Below are 19,613 nucleotides of genomic sequence, written 5' to 3'. Positions count from 1 at the left end.
CAAAAACACTGATTGGAAAAGATACCTGCACCCCCATGTTTATTGCTGCTTTATTTACAATTGGAAAAACATGGAAGCAGCCCAAATGTCCAAAAGTAGATGACTGGATTAGAAAGATGTGGTACATATATACAATGGAATATTACTCAGCAACCAAAAATCAGAAACACATGTCTTTTGCAGTAACTTGGATGGAGCTGGAAAAGATCATGCTTAGTGAGATAAGCCAGAAAGAAAAAGAAAAATATTTTATGGTTTCCCTCATAGCAAGAGTATAATGGCCCAGGCAGGACAATAATAAGAATAATGAACAACCATATACCAGAGACATTTTGTAGGGGTGGAGTGGGGAATGTGATCAAAAACGGGGGAGTGCACGGGACTATGGGGATGGCACAAGGGTGACTCGGTGATAGGAAACTCACAGGGATTACAATTGAGATAAAAAAAAATGTACAAAATGATGTAAAAATAAACTACTATATTATTTTAAAAATAAAAAAAGGTAGATCTCAAATCAGAAAAAAAAGAATAGTTCTCTTTTACATCTAGAAATAATATTCTACCAAATTTTGTTGCCTATCGCCATGAAACATTTTAGTGTTTTTCATGTAGTATACATATACCCTATTAAAATACTGAGAACAATCATAACAATTTATTTGTCTTGGTTTTCCACCCTTAATTTTTCCACATATAGCTTCTTAAAAAATGTTGACATTAATTATGAGGTGTCCAAAATATTAAAATGTTTGTGATTATTAATTGACAGTTTTACCTCAGAATAGAGCAAAAATTTTCAGAGTCAGAGATTTAGCTTGCTTTACTTTAAATTTCCAATTTCTAAAATAGTGTGAGCCTCACAGAATTTATCTGCTTTAACATAACTATTTGCTGTATTAAGAAAAGGAAAAGGGGTAACACCAAGTTAGGAGAGCCTTTACACATATGATGTATATATGCAGCTGAGCATACTAGAAGAAGGTAAAGAGAAACAGATTCACAATATACACATTCTAATTTATTAATAATGTCATTTGATTTACTCTACATCATATATCAGAAAGAACATTTGAAGAAATAATATCAGTGTTGAATACCTAATTTGAATAATTCTTAAGATGAGACATATTTTATTCAACATCTGAAAGAAAGCAAAGACTATGTATTAACAGAGGAAAAACATGGCCTTTGCAGGTGGAAGGAAGGTTTATGCATCAGGGTAAAGAGAGTAGGCCTGGTGATAATCAAAATGATAATAATAAAGGCAATGTCATAATTACAACAGGAAACAAGTTCTATATATTAAGAAATATAGGAATTAGACTAATGTCTTTTATTTATACCAGCATACATGTTGAATGATTTACTAGTTTTTGGTGTAATAAAAAACTTTGAGGTATAAAGCATTAGTTAGAATTGTGGGAAAAAGCTATTAAAATACAGTCTGTTCTGTATTTCAAACTTCTCCAGAAGTTTTGAATAATAAGAATAAAAAATATTCCCTGCTCGATGGCAAAAATTAATTCATGTATAATAAAACCCAACCAGGGTCAAAATTGCTATGAATTTAATTCAGAATTAAATTCAACTTACTGTGCTTAAAGGATGATATGCACAATTGGGCACTTGCACTGTGCACTTTGGGAGAGTTTAATCATGTCATAGAACAGAAATACAACATTAAACATTATATGTCTTATGGCTGTTTAAGTCTAGTCTTTACTAGTGAATAGTGATTAAAATAACTCAGTAATAGGACACTCCTTGGTGGCACAGCGATTAAAGAACAACACTAAGTAACTAAAGCCACTTCAGCATGAGTTTGATCCCCACCTTCCCTGGAGGTGACCCACATGGCGCGGCAGACCTCTCCTGGCCCGCCCGCTGCTCCCCTCAGCGGTGTACTTCATCAGTTGGCCTGTTTTGCCCCCATCTCTGGTGATTCCTCTCACTGCCCCTGCACTTCTGGCCTATACCTCAATTCTGTATGCATAAATAAATATTTTAAAAAATAACTCAGTAATAAAAAAAAAAACTAAAGGTAAAAAACACTAGTATCTTTCCATACACAGAAGTAAAAGGACAATGATTACAAAAAAAAGTCTATGATTGAAAGTTATTTTTCTGTTTAGTTCAATAGTCATACTTTGAGTTTATAAGAGATGATGGACTAAATAAGTAAGACTCCATAGTCTGCTCTCAAAAACTGTATACTGCATAAAATATTAAATGGCTTCATTCCTCTATTGGTAATTGAGAAATTGATTGTTGCCACACCTTTCTCTCAACACATTAATTTTATTATATCATAATTTGATGGTTTTTCTCTTATGTCTCTAATTTTTCTATTTATAACTTCTGGGTTCGCTCCACTATTGAATGTCATATGTATCTCAGAGCATATGGACCTGAGGCTGAACCTGTTTATCTTTCCATTCTAAGCTTCCTAGTCAAACTTAATATTCTAAAAATCCAAAATATTATCTCTACATTCATAGTTTTCTATTGAGGTTAACAGTTCAGTGGTTAAGTGAATAATGAAATTTATGAATAAGGTCAAAGTCCAAACACTATCTATAGACTCTTATAAATAACTGTTTTTTCATACTTTTATTTACATTATACTTAGTATTTGGATTAGGGGAGATCTTTGTCACAATCCACAGCTTCTTACTATGGCTTGTTTCACCTTTTCTACAACAGACTCATGTTATTATAAATATGTGGTCTGGCATGTGCTTCCTCATCTTTCAGGTTTTACTGACTTCTCTGGCCATGTTTCTCTTCACAAGCCTCTGTTTTGCAATCAATTCCCTCTCACTTCTAAAATCATACCACTGTAAAAATATTCACAGTATTACTCAACACAGTATTAATCAAATCTAAGTTCTTTGTGTAAACAATCATGCAGATTTCTTTTGATGTTTAGCTTCTTAAGATGTATTCACTATCTCACATTTCTGAAATTCAAAAATATATGCTGTCAGAGATATAAATATGCTTTAAAGTCTGATTGTGTGACATAAACTTGAATCAAGTCTTGTGATTGTATGTGGTATATAATATAAAGCAAGTACAGAATGAAAATGGTGTATTTCTCTCTGATCTAATTTAACCATTTACAGGAAGGATGCTCCTGTGAAATAACTTAAGCTCTCACATATGTTATCCCTCATAGTCTCTTAGATTCTTCAAGAGATAGCAGCTGTGCAGCCATCTGTGGGTTGAATCAAGTTCAAATAACAAATGTGTCAATACAGAATTCAAGTCAAAAAGTGAAGGTTGGGTCATAACTCATTCGGAGAACACTGCTACCTTCTAGCAAATACATCAATATATATTTAGTAGTTTGGATATTATATGAGAATGAAACTTTTTGAGCAACAGATAATTTACTAGGGTCGTTTCAAAATTACCGAGCTATTTTTGGTTCTTTGATTCATTCGTCCACCAATATTTACAGAGAGCACCATGATCAGCACAATAACAGTTGGTTATAATAAAGACAAGATAGAAAATTTTTCCATAGTCATGTCTCTATGCATATCATAGTCATGCAATAGGCTTCTGCTATTCTTTCATTTTTTTAAGTGAAACATCCTTATCTCTTTTCTAGTCTTTTTAAATATTTGTGAAATATCTTTTTTCATTATTTTTCTTTTTTCCAATGTAAAGACTGCACTAAGGTACCTTTGGGAAGCCAACAGAAACCAATACACAAATGCAATTTTAAAAGCATTTGATAAAACATTTGATATAAACTAGCAGAACATGCAAATTTGAAGATGCAACAAGTGTTCTTGATTTTGAAATATAAAATGTCAAGAGTTCTACAAAGATAAAAATTTAGTGTTTCATAAATGATAGTTTATTTTCACAAAAGACTAAAAATAAACCAAACAATGTTACTTTACTATACTGATTGTAAAAAAAAAAAAAAAACTATATTTTGGAGTTAGGAATATTCAAATATTCAAACCTAAATTTTATTTCTGCCATCATCTTATGGTATGCGGAAACTTTAAACTTCTCTAAAAAAAAATTAGACATTTTGATTCTGCCAAGATATAACAAGCTATAACTGGGAGTTCAGTGCAGTACTTGGGAAAATTTTTAACTGCTCTGAAAAATATTAGAAATTTTGATTATGGTGAAATTTAACAGCTACAACTAGGAGTTCAGTACATTACTAATGTGAGTATAACTGGTATAACCATTGTAGGAAACTAGTAAAATAAAGGATAGGTTTTATAGCTGTGACCCAGCTGTTAGACTGCTGAGGACACAACCAAACACCTTTTATATGGGAGCCCTTACTTAAAGGTATATGGCTATTATGTTGATTACAGTTTTAACTGTAGTAGCAGGAATTTAATGTCACATAAGTCTCCAGCATTGGTACTAGAGTAGGTTAATACTATGTAAAACCTTATATTATTGTAATAAAATCACCTGAAATATTAAATAGAAATATTGGTATTCAGGCCTCACTTTAAGATATTCTAAACCATTTGGTCTGGGAAGAGCCCAGGAAATACTATCTATTTTATGGGAGATTGAAAGTTCTGTACAAAGCTGAAAATATAGTGCTCAGGAAAGTGTAATAATTAGCAGGAGACCTAAAGCATAAAACTACATATGTCAATTTAAGAAAAAAATTTAAGAGCGAAATTTTGCATCTTAAAAAGATACAAAAATAAAGGATGCACCACATACATATGATAAACTCCCAACATCAGAAGACGCATGGGGATAAAATAAAATTAAATTATATACAGATATAAAACAGTCATAGAAATATGAATATATGATAATACATATCCATAATATATAGGTAATTCCTGACATATATTCATAATACATGAATATATGCATGTACACAGATAGTCATGTGCAAATGTATGCATGCATGTATAGACACACATATATACACATACATATATATATATATATTTATACATAAATATTTATGTCCAAACAAGAAAAGAGTTTGGCATCTTGCAAAGAACTCTGACGATAGTGTTCCAGGAAGAAGAGACATAATTAACACAATTTTATCTACTGAAAGTACAAACAGTAACAATGACAATATAAATTTGGAGGATGGAATCAGTTAATCTTTAAAATCCTTTCCTAGTTTATACTGCACTTTTTTTTTCTAGATAACACTTTCAAAATATATTTTCATCTAGCTACAAAGTTCTTGCTTCACTCATTGTTGTTTTAATATGGCATGTTCTTTCTTTGGCTGAGACCCATCAACTTAGCAAGAATTCAATACAGAATAATTTGCCAATACCCATGATTATTTTAAGAAGTATGATCAAGAAAACAGACAATGATTGTTCTAGAGAAGGAAACATTTGGCAATGGGTACTGGGAGTATGGTAAGTGTCTTCCAATCTCTAAAAGGCCTTCATCTGTCATATTAAAGAAATAATATTTATTTTCTTTGGCACCAAATATAGCAAAATAAATCACTAGACGGAATTTATGGAAATTTTAGTCCAATATAACAGAAGGCTTATACTTAGAGCTAACTGAACAGTGACAGACCTACCACTGAAAGTTGTAAGTTGAACATCACAAGTTAAAAAGTGGGAAAGTAATAAAAATTAGTGATACCACTGTTCTTCTTAAACAATGGTTGTTGCTCAGCTTATATGATATCATACTCATCCTCCTTTTAACTCTTCCTCTCAGCGCCCATAATTGAAAACATATGTCGTAATTTTTTATGACACAGGCTCATAAATATCAAATTAGATGAGGTAGAAGGATTCTGTTAAATTTGTAATGCTCTGAGACTAACAAAAGAACACTATCCATTGCAAAAGTCAGTTATCGGCCCTCCCTGGTGGCACAGCGGGTTAAAGCACAGCACTAAAAAGCTTAAGCCACTTCCACATGAGTTTGATCCTCGCCTGCCCCAGAGGAGATCCACATGGTGTGGCAGACCCCTCCTGACCCGCCAGTGTACTTCGTCAGTCTGCCTGCTCTGCTCCCCACTCTGTCTCTGGTGGGTCCTCTCACCCTCCGCATCTCTGGCCTGTACCCCAGGTTCTGTATGAATAAATAAATAAATCTTTTCAATTTTTTTAAAAGTCAGTTATCACTGTAATTATATTCTAAAATAAATATCCACTACAATGCAAGATAAAATTCATTCAATTAATTTTTAAAAAGATTTATTTATTTATTCATATGGAACCTGGGTACAGGTCAGAGATGCAGAGGGTAAGAGGATTCACCAGAGACAGAGTGGGGTGCAGAACAGGGAGATCGACGAAGTACACTGCTGAGGGGAGCAGCGGGCGGGTCAGGAGAGGTCTGCCCCGCCATGTGGATCTCCTCCGGGGCAGGCGGGGATCGAACTCATTTGTAAGTGGCTTTAACTTCTCAGTGCCGTGCTTTAACCCACTGCGCCATCAGGGAGGGCCTCATTCAATTAAATTTAATGTACAAATATAAAAATACCTTTCTCTGCAAATTTCTGTATGAATTTCGAATGCTGCCTGTTTCCTGGTTTTTTTGTTTGTTTTTGTTTTTGTTTTTGTTTTTTTAAGATCCAGCTAGAAAGGCAAAGCATAAGAAATGTAATACTTTTTTTAAAAAAGATTTGTTTATTTGTACATACAGAACTGGGGTACACACCAGAAGTGCAGGGGCGGTGAGCGGATATACCAGAGACAGAGAGGGGAGCAGAACAGGCAGATCAACAAAGTACACTGCTGAGGGGAGCAGCGCGCAGATCACAAAGAGTTCTTGGCACCATGTGTGTCACCTCCAGGGCAAGCGGGGATCAAATTCATGCTGAAGTGGCTTTAGCTTCTTAGTGCTGTGCTTTAACCCGCTGTGCCACCAGGGAGGGCCAGAAATGTAATACTTTTAAGAGACAATTAAGAACTTAATAATTACAAACCAGGACAGTTTAAAGTGGTGATTATTTATAAGATATCTGGGTGTGACTAAGAGGAAACTTTGCCTGAGAACATCAGGAAAGTTTTGCTCACGAAAATGTATGAAACTGAAATTAAGAGACTGTGAAATTAATATCCAAAAGGCCTAAGTTCATTGTTGAGCATCAGCACCTAACAAGTGTGCCCTTGGCAAAAAGTTTCTTGATCTATGAAAATCATTTAACTTAACAAATGTTTGCCAATTGACTAATACAAACACATAGAACACAATCTCAGGAGCTCTAAAAGTGCAGTACCTGATACACACAGAAAAAAACTCATTTTTCTGGCTTCTAGTCCTCTTTTTTGTTAGTTTAATCACTGTATATATGGTACTTTTTCTGTAAGCAATGGAAAATGACAAATTTAAATACAATATATGATTTTTTTTGAGTGGAGAAAGTACAAAACCTCTAGAGACATTAACTTACCATTTTTGAGGTAAGGTCAGAATATTAAGTATTCAAGAAAAAACTTACTTGGAAAATAAAGGGAACTGAGGTAAATTATAGTTGGATGACAAAACTGTATACTGTGTATATTTACCTATTTCAAATTAATTCCAAATGTGAAAACCTGCCAATATAATTTTGGAAAGAAAATAAACAGCTTAATTATGATGAAAAAAATGCTTAACTGAGTTGCTGTTGGTTCAGACAGTAAGTTTGGTAGGAAGCTTAGCATAAGCATAATCAGTATGTGACTACATGCTGAGTGATCAATGACAACATGTAGGCTTTTCAGTTTTTCAATGGACAGAGGAGAAGCAATAACAGACTAGAATACTAGGGAGTACATATATGAAGCCTCCTAGTGTCTGTGAGTTTCTATATTACGTTCTGAAAGATGCCTTTCCTTCCTGAAATTAAGATTTCAGGGTTGATTTGATTCCCAACTAAGGGTTGGAAATCAAGGGTTAGAGAATCAAGGTTAAGGGTTGGGAATCATTTTTCTTGATTTGTTTGTTTGTTTTCCATTATTAAGTACTTTAAAATTGGCAGCAAGTCAACATCAACCACTTTTGAGCTTGTAAGTCTAAATAGGTTTAGATTAGAAAGGAAAAAACAAAATTGCCAGAAATGGAAAATCACTTTATTATTCTTCTAAGAAATCTGAGTGTATTGATTATCTCTATATGCAGGTTCCAAGAGTATCAAAGAGAAATAAATGGTAAGTAAAACTGGATACAACTGCAATATTTCTGCATAAAGTGTGGTCCTATGAAGCAATTTAATACTTGTGCAGTAAAAGAGAATCAGTAGGAGAGAATTCAGGTGTTAGAGCACCAAAAGGTCATCTCAAGTGGGACGAAGGCTCCAGCTTCCTACAATACTCAAGTAACTGGTTTGTATGGTGTGGATTCAATGTGATCTCTTCCCCTACATCTCATGCAGCCCCAACCTCTAGGCTGTAGTTGAGCAACTGTTGTAGCAATAGTTGAAGATTAAATCTGAGAAAAACCACAAGCCAGGAACTATTCTCTTCTATGAAGACACAGGTGATTCTTTCTGGCCCTTCCTGTGAGTCTGACATAGACCTCTTCTAGTTAGAAGCCTTAAGTTCAAGACAGTAATCACTCTGCACCCTTACTACAGGAAGTCTCCAGTGGTGTACCCTGCATCCTGTATGCCAACCCTATGCACCTCCTCCTTCAGAGCAGTATCTAATATCCTATGTGTTTTTGAGTCAACAATAGCAGAGAGGCTTCATATATTATCCATTCCTCCATCTAAAAGGGTTGTGATACCACAATATCACTTTAAACACTATTCAGTGCCTACCTGGTGACACAAGGAGAGAGTCCTAAGTCTTAGCACTATGAATCAATCACCAGCCACTGAAGCATGAGTTTGATCCCTGGCAGGGTGCAGACCCATATGGCTCAGCAGAACCTCTTCTGTCTCACCAATGTACTTCAGTACCTTCAGCAGGGTTTTTCAGTTCATCCACCTGTTCTGATCCCTATTCTGTCTCTGGTGAGTCCTCGCACTGCCCTGCCCCACACCTCTGGCCTATACCCCAGCTTTTGTATGCATAAGGAAATAAAATAAATCTTTAAACACTATTCAATTTTATTTTTCCTACCATTCCACCATGCCTTTCTTACTGAAATATATGATGGGTGTTCATTTATCTTTCAGCAGCTGTTGACTTTGTTTTGCTGTAATTGGCTTGAATAGGTAGAGGAGGCAATCCTAATCTCTTCACGCTGCCCCCATCCTTCAGTCTCAGGTTAATTTGTCAGCTCTCAAGTAAGGCAAATCTTAAAATCTAATTTTCCCCAGATTTTTCAGTAATAAATAGAAATCTGGAAAGTATCTATGTGCTATACAATTTTTATACAATAACATTTTATTTGAAATAATAAGCTTGTATAATTTAAGCTTAGATATATTTTTTCCTAAGTATTTCACACTATATATATTTAGATATTGGTGGAGTTGAAGAAAACAATGGTGCTTTCTAATTTGCATTCAGCATTCCAGAAAGATGTTCAAAATGCAAAGGTAGTTAAATGTACTGAGAATGAGATATGTATTGTAAGCACAGATCTATGAATACACAACTTGCCTTTAGTGAATTAAATCTAATTTTATGACAGCTGTAAATATGGTTACCTCATACAAAGGAAAAAAAAATTATGCTACGCTCTGAAATATTACAATGCTGAGTATTGTTCTGCATTTAAACCATACCATTTCACTTGTAGTGAAGTTCCTTGTAAAGTGCAATTCTTTAGAATACAGTTAGTTATTCATTATGATAAAGAGTTTTGAAACTTTTCAATGCATAAGTAGTAGGAAAATGAGAAATGAAATTACTCAAAAAAACATTTGTTCACAAATATCCAGAGCACCAAAAATATATATATATATATAGTGATCAAACTAAATGTGCTATATTATGACTCAGTAAGTGATATTTGCACTTATTCAGTATGTATTTATACATTTCTATACACATTTGTTCTTATCTACATGATGCCAGTATTTCCAAACAAAATAAAATATTAAAAAATACAACACAGCAGAAGTCATCAGAAGGAAAGAATGACAGTACTGTTTTAATAATAAACATAGGGGCAGAAACAAGACTTCGAGAAATGTATGGCACATACTTATGAAAAAGAAGGCTTTCTCATACAGATTATTTCTGGCTTTTTAGTTTTACTTTTATCAAGTAATTAAAAATAATATAGTAAAAAAGTTAAATGCCATGCCCTGAGTTGACTATAAGTTTACAGTTTTCAAATGCAAGCTGCTCAATTTCATTTTTGAGTTAAATTGAAATAGGCAGTGATATTTTAGTTCCCTTTATCAGTCAAAGAATCTACTCCCAAACATAACTGAAGAACTTAGCTGAAGGGTATTTATAACCATCTACTTTGGGCAACATATATAAAATTTACTATGAAAACTTGCATAATCACAAGACATTTTGGTTAAAATTTATGTTTAGATAAGGGTTTCTGATTATATATATATATTATATATATATACTATATATATATATATACACACACACACATACACACACATAATACAGAGGCACACTTTATAGATATAATTAGACAGTACTTATATCTGAAATCTGAAGAAGTATCTGTTTTTCATCATATTGAATAAAAAAAAAGATTGTTGGAAGAATACAAAGGAGATAGTGCTTAGTAATCTATCAAATTTAGCAAGATTTTCTCAACATTTTCCCATTATTTACATTTATTTGTCATAACAATCTATTTTATTGCTATTTTATTTATTTATTTATTTATTTGCTTAGAAAAATTCCACCCTTGTTAGGAACTCCAGGCACAGTAACTATTTCTTAAATCCAAGTGTTTTAAGTATCATGAATGTTAAAAAAGCAGTGTATTACAAGACACTTTTAGGTATGTGGAGATTTGTACTTCTCTATAACTTATTTGTAGCCATGGTAATTGCTCTGGCCAACAAAATAAAAATGGACATACCCTATGACACCTCCTGACTTTTTATTTTCCATCATACTAGTAATGGTAAAATGTCCTGAGATAGGTCCTCTAAATCTGAGTCAACAAGTCATAACTAGCTGGAGCCCTCTTCTTACTTGCATTCTTTAGGTAAACTGAGATTTAACCTCCATTCTCTGATGTTGATACTTCAGAGTTATTTGCTATTGCCATGTAACCTATCCATTCTAATTTATTGAAAATGAAACGAAAATGCATGGGAAAATGCTCATCATCATTTACCGTCAGGAAAATACCAATCAAAGCCATAATGAGAAACCACCACACAACTATGAGAAAGGGCCAGACAAAATGAGCAGAAAGAACAAGAGAAGCGAAGGAAGTAGACAAAAGAAGCCCTGTTAAACAATCTTGTAGTGAGAATGCAGACTGGTCCAACCTGTATGGAAAAGAGTAAGAAGGTGACATAAAATATTAAAAATAGTTCTGCCATATGATCCAGCATCCCACTTCTTGTTACTTAGCAGAAGAATGCAATATCACTAGTTCAAAGGGAAATATGCTCTACTCTGTTCACTGCAGCATTGTTTACAATAGTCAAGTTATGTAAACAACCTAAGTGCTCAAGGACAAGCAAGGTATTAAGAAGATGTAGCATATATATACAACTGAATACTACTTAGAGGGGATAGTGCTATGTACAGTAAGTCAGAAGGAGAGAGATAAATATGGGGATGATGTCACTTACATGTGAAACACTGAGAAATAAAACAAATGTGCCAGATAAAAATGAACCCCAGAGGCCATCCCTGGTGGCACAGCGGGTTTAAAGCACAGCACTAAGAAGCTAAAGCCACTTCAGAAGGAGTTCAATCCCCGCCCAGGAAGTGACCCATATGGTGCTGCAGACCTCTCATGACCCTCCCATTGCTCCCCTCAGCAGTGTTCTTCATTAGTTGGCCTGTTTTGCTCCCCTCTCTGTCTCTGCTGAATCTTCTCACCACCCCTGCACCTCTGGCCTGTACCCCAGCTCTGTATAGATATATTTTTTTTTATTTTAAAAAATAAAATAAAAAACCCTAGAAATCTGATTGCAGAACAAAGTTTTCCAGAGGCGGAGAAAAAGGTAGAAGGGCAATGTAGACTATGGTAGGGACTACTGGCACCTTACTGATGAATATGCTGTTCGTACACACACCAAAAGGATGTGATTCTGTATATCCAGATCATACAGAATGTTATAAAACAATGTTTCCTCATTTTAAAAATGTTAAATAAAAGTAAGCAAAACTCTAAAAATTAGTCACTGTTTCGTATCTCGTTTTCATTGCCTATCAATAGATATTTGTTAAAAATAGTAATGTAAAGATATTCAACTTTACTTTTTTTTTTTTTTTTTTTAATTTGTGCAGACACAACTGGAGTTCAGGCCAGAGGCTCAGGGGCCATGAGAGGCTTCACCAGAGACAGAGTGGGGAGCAGAACAGGCCGAGTGACAAAGTACACTGCTCAGGGGAGCAGTGGGCGGGTCAGGAGAGGTCTGCCACGCCATGTGGTCACCTCTGGGGCAGGCGGGAATCGAATGCATGGGGAAGTGGCTTTAGATTGTCAGTGTTGTGCTTTAACCAGCTGCGCCACCAGGGAGGGCCTCAACTTTACTTTTAACTAAAAATATATTCTCAAAATTTTTACATCTTAACATTTGAATACATAAATTGTTGATGTTTTTGAATAAAACAGGTATTAAACAGTGAAAAACCTTGTAAGTTCATGGAGACAAAATACTTTGAAATATGAAAGTTTTCTGGATATACAATTCCATTGAAAATGACCTCATCTCTATTATTTTAAATTGTTTTATAGCTAATCAAAAGATTTACCAGCAACAGCCATTTTAGGAGAAATTATGAGAACTACAATCAGAAAACAATTTAAAAATATCCAGAACAATTGATAATGTATTTTTAAATTAATAAATACACACACACTAGCACTAATTATAAAGTATATTAACTACTACTATGAATTTTTGGTATAAAATGTATAAATAAAAATTATTTGTAAAATAAACGTCTTTTGAATGACAAAATACCAAGGAAAATTAAGATAAGATTAATACAGAAGTATTATTCATTTAGTTCTGTTCTCAGATGATTAATTTGCAGTCCACATTCCAAATTTACAGAAATTCAGTTATTTTTAATAGACAAAAAGTTGGTCAGAACAAAATTTAGATAACTGAAATTAAACATCATTCATATTGGCAAGCAAGTGTGCTCTGATTATATTGATTCTATAAATAAGAGTTCTCAATATTTAATATGTTAAGGCTTCATTTATACATGAGTAAAAAGATTTTTTTTTTCTGTCCTAGAAATCTTACTCTTAGTTCATATTTACTGGCATTGTCAAAAAGTTAGATCATTAAATTATACTGGGCCTTCTTATTATTTTTGCATAAGAAATTTCTTAATAAGTTTGGTTTTCCATCACAAATTGTTTGCTTTTATTCTGTTATACTATGAACTAATCATGTTTTCCAGGTTTAAGTTCCCAGATGGCTTCAAGTCAAATTTAATGTTGACTCTAATAAGCATGTAAAAATAGTGAGAATGACTTCTGTACATTATCCTTGCATTTTAGTTTTATCTTATCTAAGTTACCTTTTCTTAACAGTTACCTCTATTTGTATTTAACTTACATTATTTGCTATGCGTATCATTACTATCCTGCATAACTGTTTTCTGATGTTAGCTATAAAATAAGTATAAATATATAAGTGAACTTCACATTTTAGTTTAGCTTGAATTCCATAACTTTAAATATAAAGAGCAGTGAATGAAGATGAAATTTCCTTGATCAAAAAACAAGAAATTCATGACATAAACATGAGAACAATGAAATCAGCAGAAGAGATATTTATTTTTCAAGATTCAAATTTTTCAAGATTTAATATACTTAGTGCACTTTACATAATTACACAGTAAAGAGAAAATAATGTTTGCTCTTTTGAGAAATCTACAAATGGTAGCTTAAAGAGAGTGACCATTGGTTTTGAGCTCACTAAAAATAGAGTTTCTGAATGCATACTAGATTGAGCACTTGGTTTAAGATCTTAATTACTGCAGGGAAGACCTTTCATTATTGCATGGATCAACCACACACACACACCCTTAGTGCAAACTCACTAAGAGTGGGTAACCAATAAAACTGCAAAGGGGAAAAAGAGCTGAAGGCCAAAAATGTGTTCAGAGTGATTCCTATAAAAATTCTCATTGTGCTTTCTTAGAACAGAAATGAAAGATGTTTTACTTTAGTCCACTAAAATGTATTAAATGACATATTCAATGCCTTTGGTAGGTTACCATTCTCCTTCCTCTATTCATTTATTCTAAATAATTCTGCTTTATCTTGAGAATGGTGAGTTCACAAAGCACAGAATACCAGATGGTCAATGCTGTGGTTCACTGAGTTTATATCCTAGCAGGAAGTTAGATGATTGCTTTTCAAGGTTCTTATCATGCATTGAACAGTCTATTTCACCACAGGTAATTCTAAAGCTGTTCATATTTTTTGGCTAATCAGGCTCTATCATTTTTTTTTCTTCAAACATGGTCCCATATAATTATGTGTTTACTTCATGGGTACCAAGGTAATATAATTTTTCTTTCTATATATTTTGAAATGCAGGGGGTGCTAGAAATAAGTATTATTTAGTATCCGTAAAATTCTATTTTCATTTTGGGAACAATATGATAAAATTATAATAGTGTCACCAAAGATATAAATTTTTCTCAAACAATATGATATTTTATCCAGAACAATACTTTAGATTCTTATTTGTCAAAGCAAATAAACAAAAACTCCAAATTAATAACAGACTCCATTACACTTGGTCTACAGTAATAGACACAAAGACAGTTGCCTCAAAAAGAAACTAACTTTTGTCTTTTATTTTCAAAATATAGTTTGATATTATTATGACAGATAAAGGAAAAAAGAAGAGGGACAGTAAAGAAAAATTACCAAAAAAAATACTAAATCAACAAAGGAATGGAAAAATAGTAATTAAATATTGTAATGAAGGAAAAATCTTACAAATAACAAAAAAAAAAATAATGTGTTAGCTAAATGCTAAAGATATGGCAGATGTTTTGTTGCAGCAGCAGAGCACAGGATAATTGGTGAAAATAGAAGGCATCATTTTCTTCACTAAATATCAGAAGTGCACAGAAGAACAGCACTTACTGCCTATACATTCAGCAATAATACGAGTCGCCAAATAAATCAACTTCCATATAGAAGGCCCTATATTCAAACAGAATTTCAAAAAGCCTGCGGCTATTTCAGTCATCATTGTACTTATCAGGATAAACTGCATATGACTTCTTAAAGATACTGATTTATTTACTGAACACCATTCAAATATGAGAACTTTTAGAATGGAAAATCTCAGAAATACAGTATTAGCTTTGGAACCATATTTTCACCACTGACATAGATTACTTGAGGATCCCAACCAAATTTGCTTGAGTAAATAGGGCTTAAAGTTTGCCTTCACCACTACAACCTGCAAAAAGTCAGTTCCACTATTTGTGGTTCATGACCTACCTATGTCCATTCTCTTGTGATACCAGTTTCCAAGCATCTAGCAATGATGCACAACTAAGTTGGTAGTCACTATTTGCTGAATATTATAGACTGCTGAATATTATAGACTGGTACTTTATGCATGCTAACAAATACAATGTTCATCATAATATTAAAAATTTAGAGGAGTCTCCCTACCACACAAATATGAAAACTGAATCCTCAGTGGCTGTGGTGTAAAGCAAACACCATGTCAGAGTTCAAGGCATACGTTTAACTGTAGAAGATACTTTTAAATGTTCAAATGTAAATTTAACTTAAACTATGATAAGGGTACATGGGTGAAGTAGTGGTGAGAAATTCACAGGGATTATATACCTGAAATGAAAAAATGTACAAAATAAAGAATAAGGTAAAAAATATATATGAAATAAAAAGTAATAGTTTCTATGTTTTTTTATATATGTTGAACCAATTTGCAAGTTTGAATGACCTCTATGTGCTAGACTTTATATATTTTAAATAATATCAATTTATTCTAATATTCACCATATTCATGAGATAGGTAAATACTCATTTTTTGACATATGAAACACCACAGTAGTGTGTGGCAGAGAGGCAAATCAGCTCATAGGTCATACATGCTTAAAGACAAATTATGGAGCAAAGCATGGGTCCAGCATGTTTGGGACTACTAAAACAATTCAGATAGGACATTTCTGTCATTTCGTCATTCACCTGGACTTTTCTAAACAAGACTAAAGAACATGAGATTGAGTGTTGGCCTGACTGTTGAAGCAGCCTACATTTTCCAGGATAAAATGAAGCAACCGCAAATGACTTGCAGATTGACATCACTAGGGTTTTGTTGGCAGTTTTGAGATGGTACTATAACCCCATTATCAAATGATTCATGCTAATGTACTTGTTGATTAAAGGACATGCACAAAATATTTTCCTCATTAGTATCAAATAAAGCAGTCTACATAAAGTGACCAGTTCATTTTCTTCAACAAAATAGGACTGAAAGCATGAAGCTGTGCTTGAATAATGACACTCAGGCAACAAATATGTGATAAATAAACTCAAAGGCTATATTAAAACATTTCCTTAGATAACATTTAAAATAATATTTTTGGAAATCAACCAAATTAAACTATTAAAACACATTCTGAAAAATGAATCTTAATGTTGTGATTCACCAAATTCTGATATTTAATAGAATGTTTTTCTTCTTTTGTTATATAATAATTTATAACTAACACAATGTTCTTTATGATGCTCTATAAGACTTTATAAATCTTAATATGCCAATTCTTACATCAAATTATGTGTGTGTGTGAATTTACCAGTTTAGGTGCAGTTATAACACTATAATTTATGGGTAACTTTTACACACAGTTTTATTAGTTTGCCCTGGGGTATTTATATAAAAATATCACTATGAATATAGAACATAATTATTAATTTCAGTATGTTTAGGAAGAGCATAGCTATTTCACCTTGTCTGACCATTGCTCTTAATTTGTAAGGAGAGTTGGTAGTACTAAGTTGAGAAGTGCTTTAAGGCAAACATCACAGCTCAATCTGTATAAAAGTCACATAAATGCTTATAAAATAATAAGTGTAGAAAAGACATGTGTGCAAGTATTTTCATTCCAGACTTAGCACATAGGAATTAGCTTTACTTTTAACAAAAGATCGCTTAGCCCAGCATCAGGCAGTTAGTTGCCTTTTACAAATACTAGCAGATGGTGTTGATAAAACTCACCCTGCCTGTGAAGAAACACAAAACCCTTGCCCCATACCCACTAGGTTGATGTGGCATTCATTTTTCTTAATTAAATATCATTGTTAGGAAGCATCAAAAGAACGCTTAAAAAGCAAGGGTTTCATCAAAGAGAGTCTCCATATAAACTCCAGGGAAGGCAATAAGCAGATCATTACAGGGTTATCAGCCTCCTACAAGGTTATAAATTAGAGTCAGTATGCCACTGAGTGGCAGAGGAAACAGAGAGAAAGCATGGAATGAGCAGTTTATATTTTCTTTCAAACCGAATGACAACCACACAAAATCCAAATATACTATTTCTATATTATGTAACTTTTAATAAAAATTTGACTAGTGGGCCCTCCCTGGTGGTGCAGCGGGTTAAAGCCCAGCACTAAGAAGGTTAAAGCCACTTCCGCATGAGTTCGATTCCCTCCTGCACCAGAGGAGATCCACATGGCGCGACAGACCTCTCCTGACCCGCCCGTTGCTCCCCTCAGCAGTGTACTTCATTGATCTGCCTGTTCTGCTCCCCTCTCTGTCTCTGGTGAATCCTCTCACCCTCCACATTTCTGGCCTACACCCCGGTTCCATATGAATAAATAAATAAATCTTTAAAAAAATATATGGCTAGTGGGAAATAAATTGCTCCTTAGAAAATTAAATCAAATGCTCCATGAAGTATGACTTTATAGACTCTAACTTTAGCCACAGAATATTAGTAATAGATGAGAACTTCTTTTCAGAATCTAAGGGAAAATTATTGCCTAATTGAATATACCCTTCCTCTATATAGTTTGTATTTTTAGCAAGTTCTCAGGAAGTCTTCTCTTAAAGTGCTGTCCCTATCTGAAACTTCCTCCATTCAACTGGGAAAATTTAAGAATTTCCTTATCAAGATGCCCAACACACTAAAAAATTCTGACATTAAAGTAATTTCCAAATAATACATCATGATAAGTCTCACCAACACTGAGTTCTTAAAGACAAGATTTGTTGCTTGATCTGTTTGATCCTTAGCACTCATACTAACATTTTGCACATGCCAGGCCTTTAACATATATATTTGAATAAGTAAATGTACTCATTAATACTATTATTGAAAAAAAAATAAGGTAAGTTTTTTGACTCAAGAAGGCAGAGAACAAATAGTACCTGATTTAATGGGGGGGGGTTACAAAGTAATTTATATGTGCATTAAGTCATTCCCATTTCCCATTCACACAGAAATTAAAGCAACACATATCAAAAGATAAGAGACACAAAGCGTTATCTTTTGTTTCATAAAAAGAAAGACAGGAAAGAAAATACCCAAAATTTCAGTGTTCCAGGTATTCATAAATTCAGCTAATGCTTAACATGTTCTATTTCCCTTGAGTCTTTATTCATATTAGTACACTAATATTTCCCATTATTCAAATAAACTTTGTAAGTATCAATGATAAACTATATGGCATTCTTAAATTCACAAATTCTCATGCCAGTACACTACCAGAAATTTTTAAGGTTCATAGATCCATTTAATAGTTTAAACTGAAAAGAAATTTTAACATTTATAACCAAATTAAACTTCTGAGTAATGTAAACTCAATGCTATTCCAATATAAAAATGAAGACAAATACAAAATTATACAGTTAGGTTTATTTTACTATCTCATTTCACATCTTAGCAAACATTTTTTCTAAAATTTTTATGTTGTGTGTGTGTATATATATACATAAACATGTATATATGCATATATACATACATATATGCACATATATATATATAAACATCTTTATAGACACAGGCATGTGTATGTATCTATATACACGTTTTTGAGGTCAAAATTTTATAAAAAGAGCAAGCACTAAGTGAGATACATGTTTTGCAGCTTTACACTCATTGTAATTCTTACTTTTTAAAATGCTTTCATTGTGCCAAATTATTTGTCACCACAAAAATAAGAAATAATTTTTCTTTACCTCTACAGATGGGAACAGGAAAATCCCATGAGGCTGTATTTACTGAGTTGGCTATACAGGTGAGCTGAGGGTGGCCATCAAGGATATATCCAGTTACACAGCTATAGCGGATCTTGTCCCCAACGTCGAACCTTGTGCCATACAATACTCCTTTAGGTGGGACCCCGGGATTTCCACAAGAACTACTCTGCAATTCTATAGAAAAGGAGGGAAAAACAGTGTTTATAGCTATTTGACTGTTTTAGATTTATAAAATTATACATAGATATGGAAGCCTTTTCCTTTGAAGGGTCACTAAAAAAAGGAAATGTCTTCTATTTCAAAAATTGTAACATAAATATGGAGAAGAAACTAAATGGTGTTCTTCATGCTAGGA

General features: G+C 33.3%; 1 protein-coding gene across 1 annotated transcript in view; it reads right to left on the bottom strand.

Annotated features, from left to right (window-relative positions):
* CSMD3 (CUB and Sushi multiple domains 3) overlaps positions 1-19,613 on the bottom strand; it is a 764,662-nt gene that overhangs the window by 569,970 nt on the left and 175,079 nt on the right. Inside the window, exon 4 of the mRNA XM_004679632.2 lies at positions 19,238-19,432. Within this exon, the coding sequence (XP_004679689.1) occupies positions 19,238-19,432 (195 nt within the window). The remainder of the gene's footprint in view (positions 1-19,237; positions 19,433-19,613) is intronic.

The sequence above is a fragment of the Condylura cristata genome, unplaced genomic scaffold (genome assembly GCF_000260355.1).
Source record: "Condylura cristata isolate star-nosed mole 26May11 unplaced genomic scaffold, ConCri1.0 scaffold00009, whole genome shotgun sequence".
In the NCBI taxonomy this organism is placed as follows: Eukaryota; Metazoa; Chordata; class Mammalia; order Eulipotyphla; family Talpidae; genus Condylura; species Condylura cristata.
Note: the sequence above shows the minus strand (reverse complement) of the source record. Positions and strands in the feature narration are given on the sequence as shown.